Raw genomic sequence first — 12962 nt, 5'->3', positions numbered from 1 at the left:
AACCAATTAAGTTAACGAAGTTGAAAACCCTTTTATTAATAAGCTAAGCGGAACCTTAGACATAATTGTTTTAAAAATTTGCTTGAATAATTCATAAATTGTTAAAATTTTCTGATTGCCTAAGTAGCCAATGACAATCTTAGCTGGATGTCTACAAGTACCGTTGTACTCAGCCCTTCTTTATATTGAAGCCATGGTTTTGACATGAACGGCAAGATGAACGGAAAGAAACGAAGAGGACTGTTAGTTATGGAATTTGGTCTCGCAGTACTTTTATTTCTTATCAGTGCTGAAGTGTGTTTACTTGTCGAAGGTAAGTTTAATCGTATTTTCGCTCGTATTCTCTTTTCTGCTTTTTTTAACTTTTCTCCTTCTCCTTCTCCTTCTCCTTCTCCTTCTCCTTCTCCTTTCCCTAATTTCTTTCATCATCCTCATCCTCTTCTATTTCTTCTTCTCACGCTTTCCTTGTGTCTTTTGTTGTTGTTGTTGTTGTTGTTGTTGTTTTTGTAGTTCAAGTTGTTTTTTCAGTACAAGAATTGAACACACTGTTGATTCTCTTATTTTTGTAGTTGTGTAGCTAAATAATGGATGGTAAAAATCAAAACATTTGTTCCTTTTTCGAAAAAAAAAATTACCATGCGTATCATTGTCATTTGTATGTTGCCCTAATGCATCGACAATCTACACACAGAACACACGTTTAAGACTGACAGATAAAGCCGTGTTTGTTCGCCTTTGATGTTGAATTTGTCTCTGCAGCTTCAGAATGTAGAACAACAACATCCTTTGAAAACCTGCAAACGAATAAGGCTTTGTTAAACCATGTAATTGAAGAACTAACGCTATCCAGTGACCAGATGTGTCGCATCAATTGCTACCTTAACAATGACTGCGTGTCGTACAACCTTGGTCCTTCACCAACACCTGAAATGATGGTCTGTCAACTGAACGACGCTGATCGTTACCAATACCCACAGGATTACCAGGAAAGACCAGGATACTCGTACAGAGGAACAGAGGTACCTTTTATAGGAATTATCCTTAGTCTCATTTAGTAACATAATAATCTTTAACTTACGATTACCATTATTATTTTGCAGAATAAATGTGCTAACCATCCCTGCTTAAGTACCAACCAAACCTGTCAATCAGGATTTGGTGCTGAAGGATACAGATGTCTTTGTCCAAAAGGATTCACTGGGAATCAATGTGAAATAGGTGAATACTAAATGCTATTTAACTGTTTTGCATCATTTTAGATCGAGATGATAATGACAGTGATAATGATGATGATTATGGTGTTAATGATGATAGTGATGATATTGGTGATGATGATGATGATAGTGATGATGATGATGATTATGGTGTTAATGATGATAGTGATGATATTGGTGATGATGATGATGATAGTGATAATGATAATGATTATGGTGTTAATGATGATAGTGATGATATTGGTGATGATGATGATAGTGATGATGATGATGATTATGGTGTTAATGATAATAGTGATGATATTGGTGATATGATGATGATAGTGATGATGATGATGATTATGGTGTTAATGATGATAGTGATGATATTGGTGACGATGATGATGGTAAGGATAATGGTGATGATGATGATCATTATGGTGATGATGGTGGTGGTGATAATGATGATGGCGATGATCACAAATATATATGGTGATAATGATGATGATGATGAATATGATATTGATGATGCATGATGATCATGATGATAATGATATTGATAGTGACGATGATAAAGCATAATACAATATCTAATTATACCTGTTTCCTTACTATAGATATTGACGAGTGCACATCTGGTCTTCATTATTGCTCTGTAAACGCCACATGCAACAACACAATTGGCTCATTCCAATGTGTCTGCCTTCCCGGCTTTGAAGGGGATGGTATCACTTGCAAAGGTAAGTGAAATTTAAACGAAAAAGAGAAGGAGAAGGAGGAGGAGAAGGAGAAAAAAAAAAGAGTAAAAGAATTACAGCAGTCACAAACCAATAAATTTCTATTTTTTAACAGAAAATTGGATCAAAGCCACCTATGAAAACCAACTTGTCTGCGTTGGAGCAAAAGACGATGCATTTGGGGTTTTTTCCGTTCCTTTCTCAGGGACAATCAAAAGGATTAAGTTCGTGCATGTATCGGGTGGTGTGGCTTGGGGTGGTGGGGCTTGGTATCAGGGGCGCTGGGGAGACAAAGCCACACGAGCCTTTGAACTGCACATTACGAATAGCCTCAATCAGCGAGTCGCTCCCCCCGTAGGTTACCCACTCATTAATAAAAACGGTTTGCGATATAAATTACCAGGTCAGGATTTTATGGACCCACAAATGATATTTCCAGACTTCAATCCATTCTTACCTGTAGCCAAGAATCAGCAGTTCAGAGTTTGGTTTGGAGAAGATCTAAAGAATTATTATGATAGTGATAACAGTGGCCAAACATGTTTTCACGTGTATATACTTTTTGCACAGCGTGTCGGCTAACCTACAGGCATTCATTAGCAGAAAAACATTAGGCCCCTAAACTTAATTTTCTAAAAACTCGTTGTCAGTCCTTAACTCGTTTCTAAAGTCGGCAATATTGTACGTTACATTTAATTGTTGTAAAATTCCGTGCAAATGATAAAAGATTGAAGACAAGTTTAATGAACACTTTCAAAGTGCATGAGTGATAAATAAATAAAAATGTTGATTGATCTGTTGATACAAAAAAACTTAAGTTTTGCATATCATTATCAATCAGTTTACACCGTTTTGGTCAGTGTTGAAAAGCCTGTTTTAGGAGCGTGTTTCAAAGTTAACAGGCGCAGCAAAAACCTACAAATATAACGACGGCTTCTCGACTTTACTGCTGACAGAATCACACACACAGCACACATACAAAAAGAAACGTTTTCAGTGGAAGACGTGATTGGTTGAAAAAGAGTTTGTCTTCTGTCACTAGCTCTGCATGAACTACTGGTTTCCAAGGAGATTTCCGCAGTCAAATTGAGACAAAATCTTCACGAATCCTGACCATCATGGACGTTCTGCCAAATCATCTTGTGCTGAATACGATAATTGCTCTTGTCCTTAATCCAGGCATATTAAATTATATAAAAGGTATGTCATTTGAAATTTACTTTCTGGTTGTTTTTTTTTTGGGAAAAATGAGAACGGATTAGCTAATGCACTGCTAATGCTACTAAGCTAGAATAATTATATAGAATACTAAATGACGGCATAGTGAATTGGAGAATCCTCGAGGAGTCCAAAACCAGGCTAAACCAACATGTTTTACATATTGTAGCCAATGTATCTCTTTTCGTTTTTTAAAAATACAGAACTTTTTTACCATATCAAGCTTTACTCTGTATGTTAATGTCGAAGTTGGAGTAGAGAAAGCTCACTCCATATATTGTATGATCAATTCCATATTTGGAATGTGCGGAAAAGCGGCAAACAAAAAGGTCGTCGTTTTATAACGAATTTGGCATGAACATTTTTGAAGAAGAAAAGAAAAGAAAAAAAAAGACAAGTAAAAAAAGAAAAAACTTGGAAAATCGAGGAAGGATACGGGGACGATGCTAACTCGTGGGTCTGCCCTCAGGAAATACGACACTCAATAATTGATATGTTTTGCTTTGAGTTTCTAAATGGTTATTTCTTAAGCACTTCAATTTTGGACTATTCCCAATGTTCAAAGTGTTAAGTCCTTTACTCTGTTTCGATTTAAGGCAGTAAATAAGAGTCACGAGAAAGTAAATCAAATTTAGGTATTGGAATGAAAAGCTGTTTGAAGTAATATAAGTTGGATTTTAAACCATCCAACTAGCAGTTCCAATAAAAATAAAACGTTTTGGTTTTTTAAGGAGTTAGTGAAGTCTCAGCATAAACTCGTAGGCAGTCATTACTACGGGATTCTTATAAAGATAAAAACACTGATAATCGCTAGTAAAATTAAAAATTATTTCGAATTTGAACTTAGTAGAATATTCAATAAATACATATATCCAGAAACAAAGGAATATCAAGGTATAAGTAAGGCCCCGTCCACACGTATCCGCAAATTTTTGTATCCGCAAATTATTTTTGCGGATACGAAAATGTTTGCGTCCACACGCAGCGTATTCGAATCGTTTTCACCGTCCACACGTATCCGTTTTCGTAAAATTTGCAGATACGGACACAAAAATTTGCGGACACATGTGGACGCAACCCGTATCCGCAAAAAAATAATTTGCGGATGCAAAAATTTCCGGACACGTGTGGACGGTGCCTCAAGGAATCTCTTTACATTGTATATTTCAATTTTGTCTTTTGTTGGTTTGTTTCTCTTTGTTCTAACACGCATGCAGGTGCTTGTTCTAAAGCGACTAATTATCGCCTTTAAACTTGCTCCACGATGAACGGTAAAGGCTAGCGACCCTACTGCTTAGGGGGAAAGAATACAAATGAATGCATGTGTCGCTAGCTAGAAACAAAGTTCCTTTACCTTCATGAAAGCAGGAGAGGAGAGGAGCGGAAATGAAAGAAAGTATATGAAAAATGGAAAATAAGAAACGATTTTCTATATATATTTCGTTGCACAGATAACTAACAAGAAAATTAGCACTTTATGACGTCATAACAGAAACCAGCTAAAACCTTAATTAATTTATATCAATTATGGCCGAACTGAATACAGAAAACAGTTACTCTGTTTCCTTAACAACTTTTGTGCAGCTGAATTGTAATAAGTGACCTATGACAATTGAACTTATTAGAGAAGATTTTTTGTCGACTCATTTTATTCATTTAGTAAGGATATTTCACTCACTAATTTCAAAAAGGTTTCAAAAAAGAACTGTATTAATTTAGTTAATTTACCATTTAGGGATAAATTATTATTGATGTGAGACTTTTTCAAAAGCTTAGATACATAACGGTTAAAAATGACGCAGTTCAAACGAAAAATCCTTGTACAATAAAAACGATGTTTGCAAGAGTTTTACACGGGAACGTTTTTTTTTTTCTTTTTTTTTTTTTTTTTTTTTCTTTCCTTCTTTTTTTTTTTTTTACAACTGAAACCAAAAATTCGATAAGTTGGAACACTGTAAGATAACAATGTAAGATAAAAGTCTTATCTCCAAGGAGCCATGAAATACCCTCCATATGATGATTAATTAATCAGGAAAATTATTACAAACTGAATAGTATTAAGATAAATTTTGTCCTAATCGTAGGCATATGGTTTAAAGGCAAAAATTAAGTGGTTTTTTTTGCTCGTTATTGTCAGATTCTATATTATTATTTTTGCTTTTTGCTTCTTATTATCTTTCCGGTATCACTGATTAAGAGTTTGTGTTCTATCTGACTTTACAACACGATGGAGTGCATACCATATGTCCGTGAAAAAGCTTTGTAAGAAATTGCACAAGTTTGTACAAATTAGTAAGTTCAATATACCTCAGTAGACTGTAGACCTACAAAACTTTGCACTAATTTGTACAATTTTGTTAGTTAACTTTTTCACGTATATATGCAGTATGCACTGTAATGTATTGTTTTTGAAAACACACGTACGCGTTTTGCATACGTTATGTTTACATGCAGATCGAATGTTCTCGTATTACTTCCATCCCTTCCCTGACAACCAACCAATCCCCTGCTGCTTGGAAAAAATATTGCTCATAAACTATTTACTTTTGCAATTCTAGGTTTCTAAGCCCTAAGACTATTATTAGTTAAGCTCAATTTTTTTTAGTTTAGATTAGTGTAGATAAATTTGTTGAGGTACCTAATATAGCTGTATATGGAAACACTGTAGATATAGCAATTCGATAGAATTACAAATCCTTATATCTACTATTTTATTGTATATAAATAAATATATATATATATATGTATATATTTTTTTACTACACTTTACTATACTTTTGAGTTTAACATACATGTTTCGGCAGTGACCTCTGCCATCATCAGTGGATGTAAGACTAATTAGCGGTGAGCTATAAATATGAGAATCGAGAACAATAGAATTAACATAAAAGTCAGAGCAACCCTACACGGAGAGCTGAAGGTTAACATATATATATATATATATATATATATATATATATATAAGAAATCTGTGAATCAATTTTCCGTAAAATAGTGCTCAATACATCGATAGAAGTAGAGCAGAATATTTGTTTGAGAAGAAAAAGTCAAGACAACATTTTTCCCGACAAGCCTGTTTCGTGAATTGCTTCACTCTTCAGGGGATTTAATATATATATATATATAAGTATATATATATATGAGCAGAGTATAAAGATTATTATTATTATTACTTTAAAGAATTTTTCAACGATGCAAAATTCTCTAATTCGATATTTATAAACATTGAGAAATAGTCTGAGCCATCATTTGCGTAAAGTTGAATCCCATCTTGTCAAAGGATATAGAATCCCGTCTCTCAGAAAGCTGTTGTAACCGGTAGTCCGTCTTTTTCGTTTTGGTTTTCGTTCTTTAAAAGCATCTTTCACAAACGTGAAACGTCACTTGACAATAAAAACTCTTCAGAATTAGTGAAAACAATCCATCAAATACATCCGTCCAATAAGTAGATAAATAATTGAATATTTGTCTTTGATGAGATAGGGATAAAGTGAAATGCAGCTGGGAATTCGAAACGAATGCGCCGCCTCTCTCATCAATGCGACCCGGTTTCGAGTCATCCCGCCGTGCTCGGTGTCGTATGCGAGTAAAGCTGTTTGTCAGTGGTTCTCTCCTGTGCTTAGGGGGTTTTTCTCCGGGTTCGCCGATTTTCCTCCCTCCTCCTTCCAAAAATCAACTTCTAAATTCTACTTCGATCTTAGGAGATATTCTCGATAGGGCCTTATATCTCCTTTCGCACTTTAATGCAAATACATGTTTGTTCGCCTTTGATGTTGAATTTGCCTCTGCAGCTTCAGAATGTAGAACAACAACATCCTTTGAAAACCTGCAAACGAATAAGGCTTTGTTGAACCATGTAATTGAAGAACTAACACTATCCAGTGACCAGATGTGTCGAATCAAATGTTACCTTAACAATGACTGTGTGTCTTACAACCTTGGTCCTTCACCAACACCTGGAATGATGGTCTGTCAACTGAACGACGCTGATCGTTACCAATACCCACAGGATTACCAGGAAAGACCAGGGTACTCGTACAGAGGAACAGAGGTACCTTTTATAAGAATTACAAGCCTCAGTTAGTAACTTGATAATCTTTAACTTACGATTACCATTATTATTTTGCAGAATAAATGTGCTGACAATCCTTGCCCAAGTAACAACCAAACCTGTCAATCAGGTTTTGGCGCTGAAGGATACAGATGTTTTTGTCCAAAAGGATTTACTGGGAATCAATGTGAAATAGGTGAATATGGAAAACTTACGTCCTAGGTTTGCGCACATTGAAGGAGCGCATACAGTCCTTTGACCGGCTTCATCCCTACGCGCCTACACCGAAAAGGATCATGGGGATAATTAATTCACAGTTACTAGCTGCCGCATATGTTATTTAACACGTCTTGAGCTCGCTTTTTTCGATCCCATTTAATTCTGCTAAAACCATGCCTCGAGTATACGGCGAAAACTTAAACTGGCGAGCAGTTTGGATGACGTAAGTTCTGGGTAATTTACCCGTTATCCTTTTCGGTGTAGGCGCGAAGGGACGATCCGATCAACGACAACGTTTAGTCAAAGGACTGTATACTAGGTGCTAATAGGTTTTCGTCGCACCATTTTTTGTATGCTGAAAACTACATTAAAACATTCTTTCAACTGCCAGTGGATTAACACACAATAGTCCCCTTCACAGTTCCCTGCGCCATCTTGAAAGGCAACCATGCCATGATTGAAGCGAGACGAACGGTGAGCTTGCAATGATAGAGACCTTTTTTAACGCCTTGGACAATTATTCACATGTCTCTATCATTACAAGCTCACCGTTCGTCTCGCTTCGATGCAAAGGCACGGCTACCTTTCAAGATGGTGTAGGGAACTGTGAAAGGGACTATTGAGTCAAAAGCTATTGAATTTTATATTTTTGTAGATATTGACGAATGCTCAAAGGCGCTCCATAACTGTTCTTCTAAGGCCGTCTGCAACAATACACGTGGTTCGTTCGAATGTGTTTGCCAAGTTGGATATCAAGGTGACGGCGTGCATTGCACTGGTATGTGTAACTACTAAGTTTATGCAACGTACTCCATGATTTTATATTGATGGAGGGCCGGTATGATTATTACAGGGCTCTCAAGGTTTCCTCTCTCCACAAAAACCAAAACGTCATGTTTGATTGTGATCCTTAAGATGGTCTAGTCCAAAATTAAATCACCAAGAAAATCATTAATCATTAATCATGAAGTTTGTCAAAACTCTCGATCTGCGTAAGCTAGGCATGCCCTGACTTAGATCAGCCCAGAGGTTGTTTCAGGGTTCAATCTGTGAGTTAGCCATGCCCTGACTTAGATCAGCCCAGAGGTTGTTTCAGGGTTTGATCTGTGAGTTAGCCATGCCCTGACTTAGATCAGCCCAGAGGTTGTTTCAGGGTAACGATACAACAAACTTAACTCACATATACGACATTGAGACCGAGAATCGAGCCCTGTTCGCGCAGTGACAAACGACCGTTCTTAACGTTACTCCGCCTATGTTGCAACATAACATTTTATTGCTTACGTATTTCATGGTTTTGATCTAGATGCGGATGAGTGTTCATCTGGCCTTCACGAATGCTCACCTAACGCTACGTGCCACAACGACCAAGGCAGTTATCACTGTGTCTGCCATGCTGGTTTCCAAGGTAACGACAGAAAATGCATAGGTAAGCAATGTTTGCAATTATACATATACCATATCTTGGATTCCAGGGCATACCATATCTTGGATTCCAGGGCATACCATATCTTGGATTCCAGGGCATACCATATCTTGGATTCCAGGACATACCATATCTTGGATTCCAGGGCATACCATACCTTGGATTCCAGGGCATACCATATCTTGGATTCCAGGGCATACCATATCTTGGATTCCAGGACATACCATATCTTGGATTCCAGGACATACCATATCTTGGATTCCAGGGCATACCATATCTTGGATTCCAGGGCATACCATATCTTGGATTCCAGGGCATACCATATCTTGGATTCCAGGGCATACCATATCTTGGATTCCAGGACATACCATATCTTGGATTCCAGGGCATACCATACCTTGGATTCTAGGGCATTCCATATCTTGGATTCCAGGGCATACCATATCTTGGATTCCAGGACATATCATATCTTGGATTCCAGGACATACCATATCTTGGATTCCAGGACATACCATATCTTGGATTCCAGGTCATACCATATCTTGGATTCTAGGGCATACCACATCTTGGATTCCAGGGCATACCATATCTTGGATTCCAGGACATACCATATCTTGGATTCCAGGACATACCATATCTTGGATTCCAGGACATACCATATCTTGGATTCTAGGGCATACCATATCTTGGATTCCAGGGCATACCATGTCTTGGATTCCAGGGCATACCATATCTTGGATTCCAGGTTATACCACCTTTTTGATTCCAGGGCATACCATATCTCTGATTCCAGGGCATACTATATCTTAGGTTCCAGGGCATACCATATCTTGGATTCCACGTCATGCCATATCTTGGATTCCAGGGTATTCCAGATTGTACTGTACTCTTCTGAAATTCTAACGAATTATATATATATATATATTATAGATATTGACGAGTGCACAACTGGTCTTCATAATTGCTCTGCAAACGCCACATGCAACAACACAATTGGCTCATTCCAATGTGTCTGCCTTCCCGGGTTTGAAGGCGATGGCGTCACATGCATAGGTAAGTGAATATTAACATGACAATAACATATTGTTTATTAATGATTAAGCGAACACTGCCATTAAACGTCACAGCACAGGGCAGCACTGAAATAACTGCTTAGGGTAGCATGGGTGGCGTTCGCGGCTAACGCGTCGTCTTTCACCGCTGTGAGTCCTATGGGTCAGGTCGCTGGTTCGAGCCCTGCGGTCGCCACATGTGAATTGAGTTTGTTTGATGTGTTGTTCTCTCCTGTGCTACGAGGGTTTTCTCCGGGTTCTCCGGTTTCCTCCCTCCATAAAAATCAACATGTGAGTTGAGCGTTGTGTGCATAGAATATTAAATGTAGTGGTAGTGCGTGTGAGTGAAAAGTGTTCCCAATTCGTGCGAAAGCGCTAGAACGAGTAGACACTTAAATAAAGTGATTTATTTATTTTTAATCAAACTACTCGAGGTGGAATAGACACGATCACGTTGTGCGTGCATCACGTTTTTCCAAGTCATACACGTACTCTTAAAGTGCCTATCACCCTTCTGACAATATTCTAAGTATTGATTCTACATGGGGTAAGATGTTGAATAACCCGAAAAAATTACATAGTTTGAGTGCAGCTTCTTGAAGTTATGAAGGTTTTTCCATGCCATATGCTGATGCTGTGACGTATGAGGAGGCATTTATGGTTATTTGTTGTTCCTCGTAAAGTCGAAACAACGGCTTCTATGGGAAAACTAACTTGCAATCATTTCTATAAGAGCAATGGGCAAAACAATGACATATTTCAAATTTAATTTATCTGTACCAGAAGTGTTTTATATATTAAACGATTACTCCTCATACGTCACAGCAGTAGTATATGACGTGGAAAAACCTTCATAACTTCAAGAAGCCGCACTCAAACTATGTAATTTTTTCGGGTTATTCAACATCCTACCCCATGTAGAATTAATACTGTGAATATTGTCAGAAGGGTGATAGGCACTTTAAGGATGTATACATAAATACTAGGCATTTATGTGTACTATTGTCAATCGATATAGGCATGAATCAAATTAATATTCACGATTACCATTCGGCCCTTTAGTCAGCGTCCCACAAGCTCAACAAATTTTCTAGAATAAATTAAAATTGAACTCCGATCGCTGAAAGTTGATCACAAATTGTTTCATTTTCTTAGTGTCCTTTAATAATAAAAGAAAATTGCCTCTTAATACTTGTAGTACTTTTTAAAACAGATGTAGATGTGTAGTTGTTTGTGGGACAAGATTTTAATTCCACTGGTAAAACTGCTGTGACGATGATTGATTCGCTATTGTATGAGTCGGAAACAATAAATTAACAATAATATTCGACCTTCTCTTTTGCAGAAAACTGGATTAAAGCAAACTATAATACAAGTGAGGTGTGTTTTGGAACACGAGGGGACTCGTTTGGTGTATTTGCAGTTCCTTATGCTGGGGAAATAAAAAAGATCAAACTTGTGTATGTCTCTGGAGGTGTAGCGTGGGGCGGAGGATCGTCGTATGAAGGAAATTGGGGCGACAAAGACTCTAAAGAGTTTGAAATTCACATCACAAATATTTCTAACCAGCGATTAGCTCCGCCCGCGGACTACCCTCTAACTTATAAATCCGGTTTGCGATATCAATTGCCAGGTCAGAACTTTATGGACCCACAAATGATATTTCCAGATTTTTCTCCGTTCTTGCGCGTGCATAATGGTCAGGTTTTCAGGGTTTGGTATGGACAAGATTTGGTTAATTTCAGTGAAGATAACAATAGTGGACAAACATGTTCACATGTGTATGTAGTGTATGGTAGGTACGAAACGTAACGACATGCAATAAGGAGAATGTTTTCAGAACGCCGTGGACGCGAGAATATCGTGATCTGGCACACCCACTTTTTATTTCACTCTGCCGCCTACGTTATTATTATCATAGGAGGGATGTAAAAGAACCACTGAGGATGTAAAGAAACCCTGGCAGTGACCACCCTCAGTGTCTGCACCTCATACTAACCAAGATCCTCTTGGTTAAGAGCACCTTCAATTATATAATTATATAATATATTATTCTTCGATTGCACGTTACGTCATCGCGGCCATGTTAGTGCCATTTAACAAAAGATTTTTCATTAGCATCCATCGTTAACGGCACTACAATGGCCGCCATGCTTTTGTCTTTTGACAGTCTCTTGGGAATGCTTGCAACCCATCAATAGAGTGTACGTAGTGTATCCGTGAAACAAAACCAGATGTATTGCATAATTGCAGAGATTTTGATGTTATTTGGTACAAAATACTTGATATTAGAGTGCATACCATTTAATGACACGTGGTCTGAAATGGGAAAACATTTCACCAATACAAATATGATCTATTACTTGTTTTGATAAATTTAGCTTGTATGATAAACAAGACTGTGCTAGAAAATAAAGACTTCAATAAACTCACCTAAAAGCTGTAAACTTCTTCTTTCCTGTAAAATAGATTATTTATATAAGATAAATGCATCGCAGCAACTACTGACATTCAGAATCGCTAAAAAAATATAACATTTTGATCCTCACTCGAGCTGCCCAATACAATGCATCCACAATTTAACATTTAAATGGATTCCATTTTTAACCAATGAAATTGTAAGGATATAAATATCAACCAATCATAATGGTTGATTACAACACAACAGGGCAACGATGCTTTTCAGTTACATATTCATGTACTCTCTGCTCTTGAATTTCGTCTTTAAATTCTTTACCTCGAACATGAAGGTACGAAGTGGAGCTAGCTTGATACGCCTTGTCTACATATACTTTTACTTTATGGACAAATCTGGTAAGTTTTTTCTTATTTTCTTACTCTGTCTTTTGCTTTTCATTTAACCATAATCTTTGTCTTCCTTTTCTTCCTTTTTCCTTTTCGTTCTTCTTCTTCTTCTTCTTCTTCTTCTTCTTCTTCTTCTTCTTCTTCTTCTTCTTCTTCTTCTTCTTCTTCTTCTCTTTTTTGTCTTCCTGACAACCATTCTTGGGGCAATGCCAGCACCTTAAAACAACCAAAAACTTTAATTAATGTTTCTCAAAACTTAAC

The 12962-nt window shown here is 37.2% G+C and overlaps 3 protein-coding genes across 11 annotated transcripts in view; 2 read left to right on the top strand and 1 right to left on the bottom strand.

Moving 5' to 3' along the window:
* The first annotated feature begins 207 nt into the window (after positions 1 to 207).
* Positions 208 to 2658, top strand: LOC148911264 (uncharacterized). Its single transcript, XM_089029491.1, has 5 exons — positions 208 to 313; positions 760 to 1019; positions 1101 to 1218; positions 1811 to 1933; positions 2046 to 2658. The coding sequence occupies exons 1-5, from the start codon at positions 217 to 219 to the stop codon at positions 2510 to 2512; spliced, it is 1065 nt and encodes a 354-aa protein (XP_088885617.1). The 5' UTR covers positions 208 to 216; the 3' UTR covers positions 2513 to 2658.
* A 358-nt stretch (positions 2659 to 3016) lies between these two features.
* LOC116305791 (uncharacterized) lies at positions 3017 to 12319 on the top strand. The gene is made up of 7 exons (XM_031715763.2): positions 3017 to 3130; positions 6940 to 7199; positions 7278 to 7395; positions 8074 to 8196; positions 8725 to 8847; positions 9775 to 9897; positions 11242 to 12319. The coding sequence occupies exons 1-7, from the start codon at positions 3049 to 3051 to the stop codon at positions 11706 to 11708; spliced, it is 1296 nt and encodes a 431-aa protein (XP_031571623.2). The 5' UTR covers positions 3017 to 3048; the 3' UTR covers positions 11709 to 12319.
* Positions 7112 to 12962, bottom strand: part of LOC148911262 (uncharacterized) — a 17026-nt gene continuing 11175 nt past the window's right edge. For 2 of the 9 annotated variants that reach the window (XM_089029497.1, XM_089029502.1), the window contains exons 4-7: positions 12735 to 12917; positions 12330 to 12354; positions 9525 to 9743; positions 8705 to 8814 (exon numbers count right to left, since the gene is read on the bottom strand). In XM_089029497.1, the coding sequence (XP_088885623.1) occupies positions 12750 to 12917 (168 nt within the window). In that variant the 3' untranslated portion in view covers positions 8705 to 8814; positions 9525 to 9743; positions 12330 to 12354; positions 12735 to 12749. The other 7 variants (XM_089029499.1, XM_089029504.1, XM_089029503.1 and 4 more) reach the window with 7 other exon arrangements.

The sequence above is a fragment of the Actinia tenebrosa genome, unplaced genomic scaffold (genome assembly GCF_029948245.1).
Source record: "Actinia tenebrosa isolate PJP-AT-01 unplaced genomic scaffold, QUT_ActTen_1.0 PGA_scaffold14__42_contigs__length_11649687, whole genome shotgun sequence".
NCBI lineage: Eukaryota > Metazoa > Cnidaria > Anthozoa > Actiniaria > Actiniidae > Actinia > Actinia tenebrosa.
Note: the sequence above shows the minus strand (reverse complement) of the source record. Positions and strands in the feature narration are given on the sequence as shown.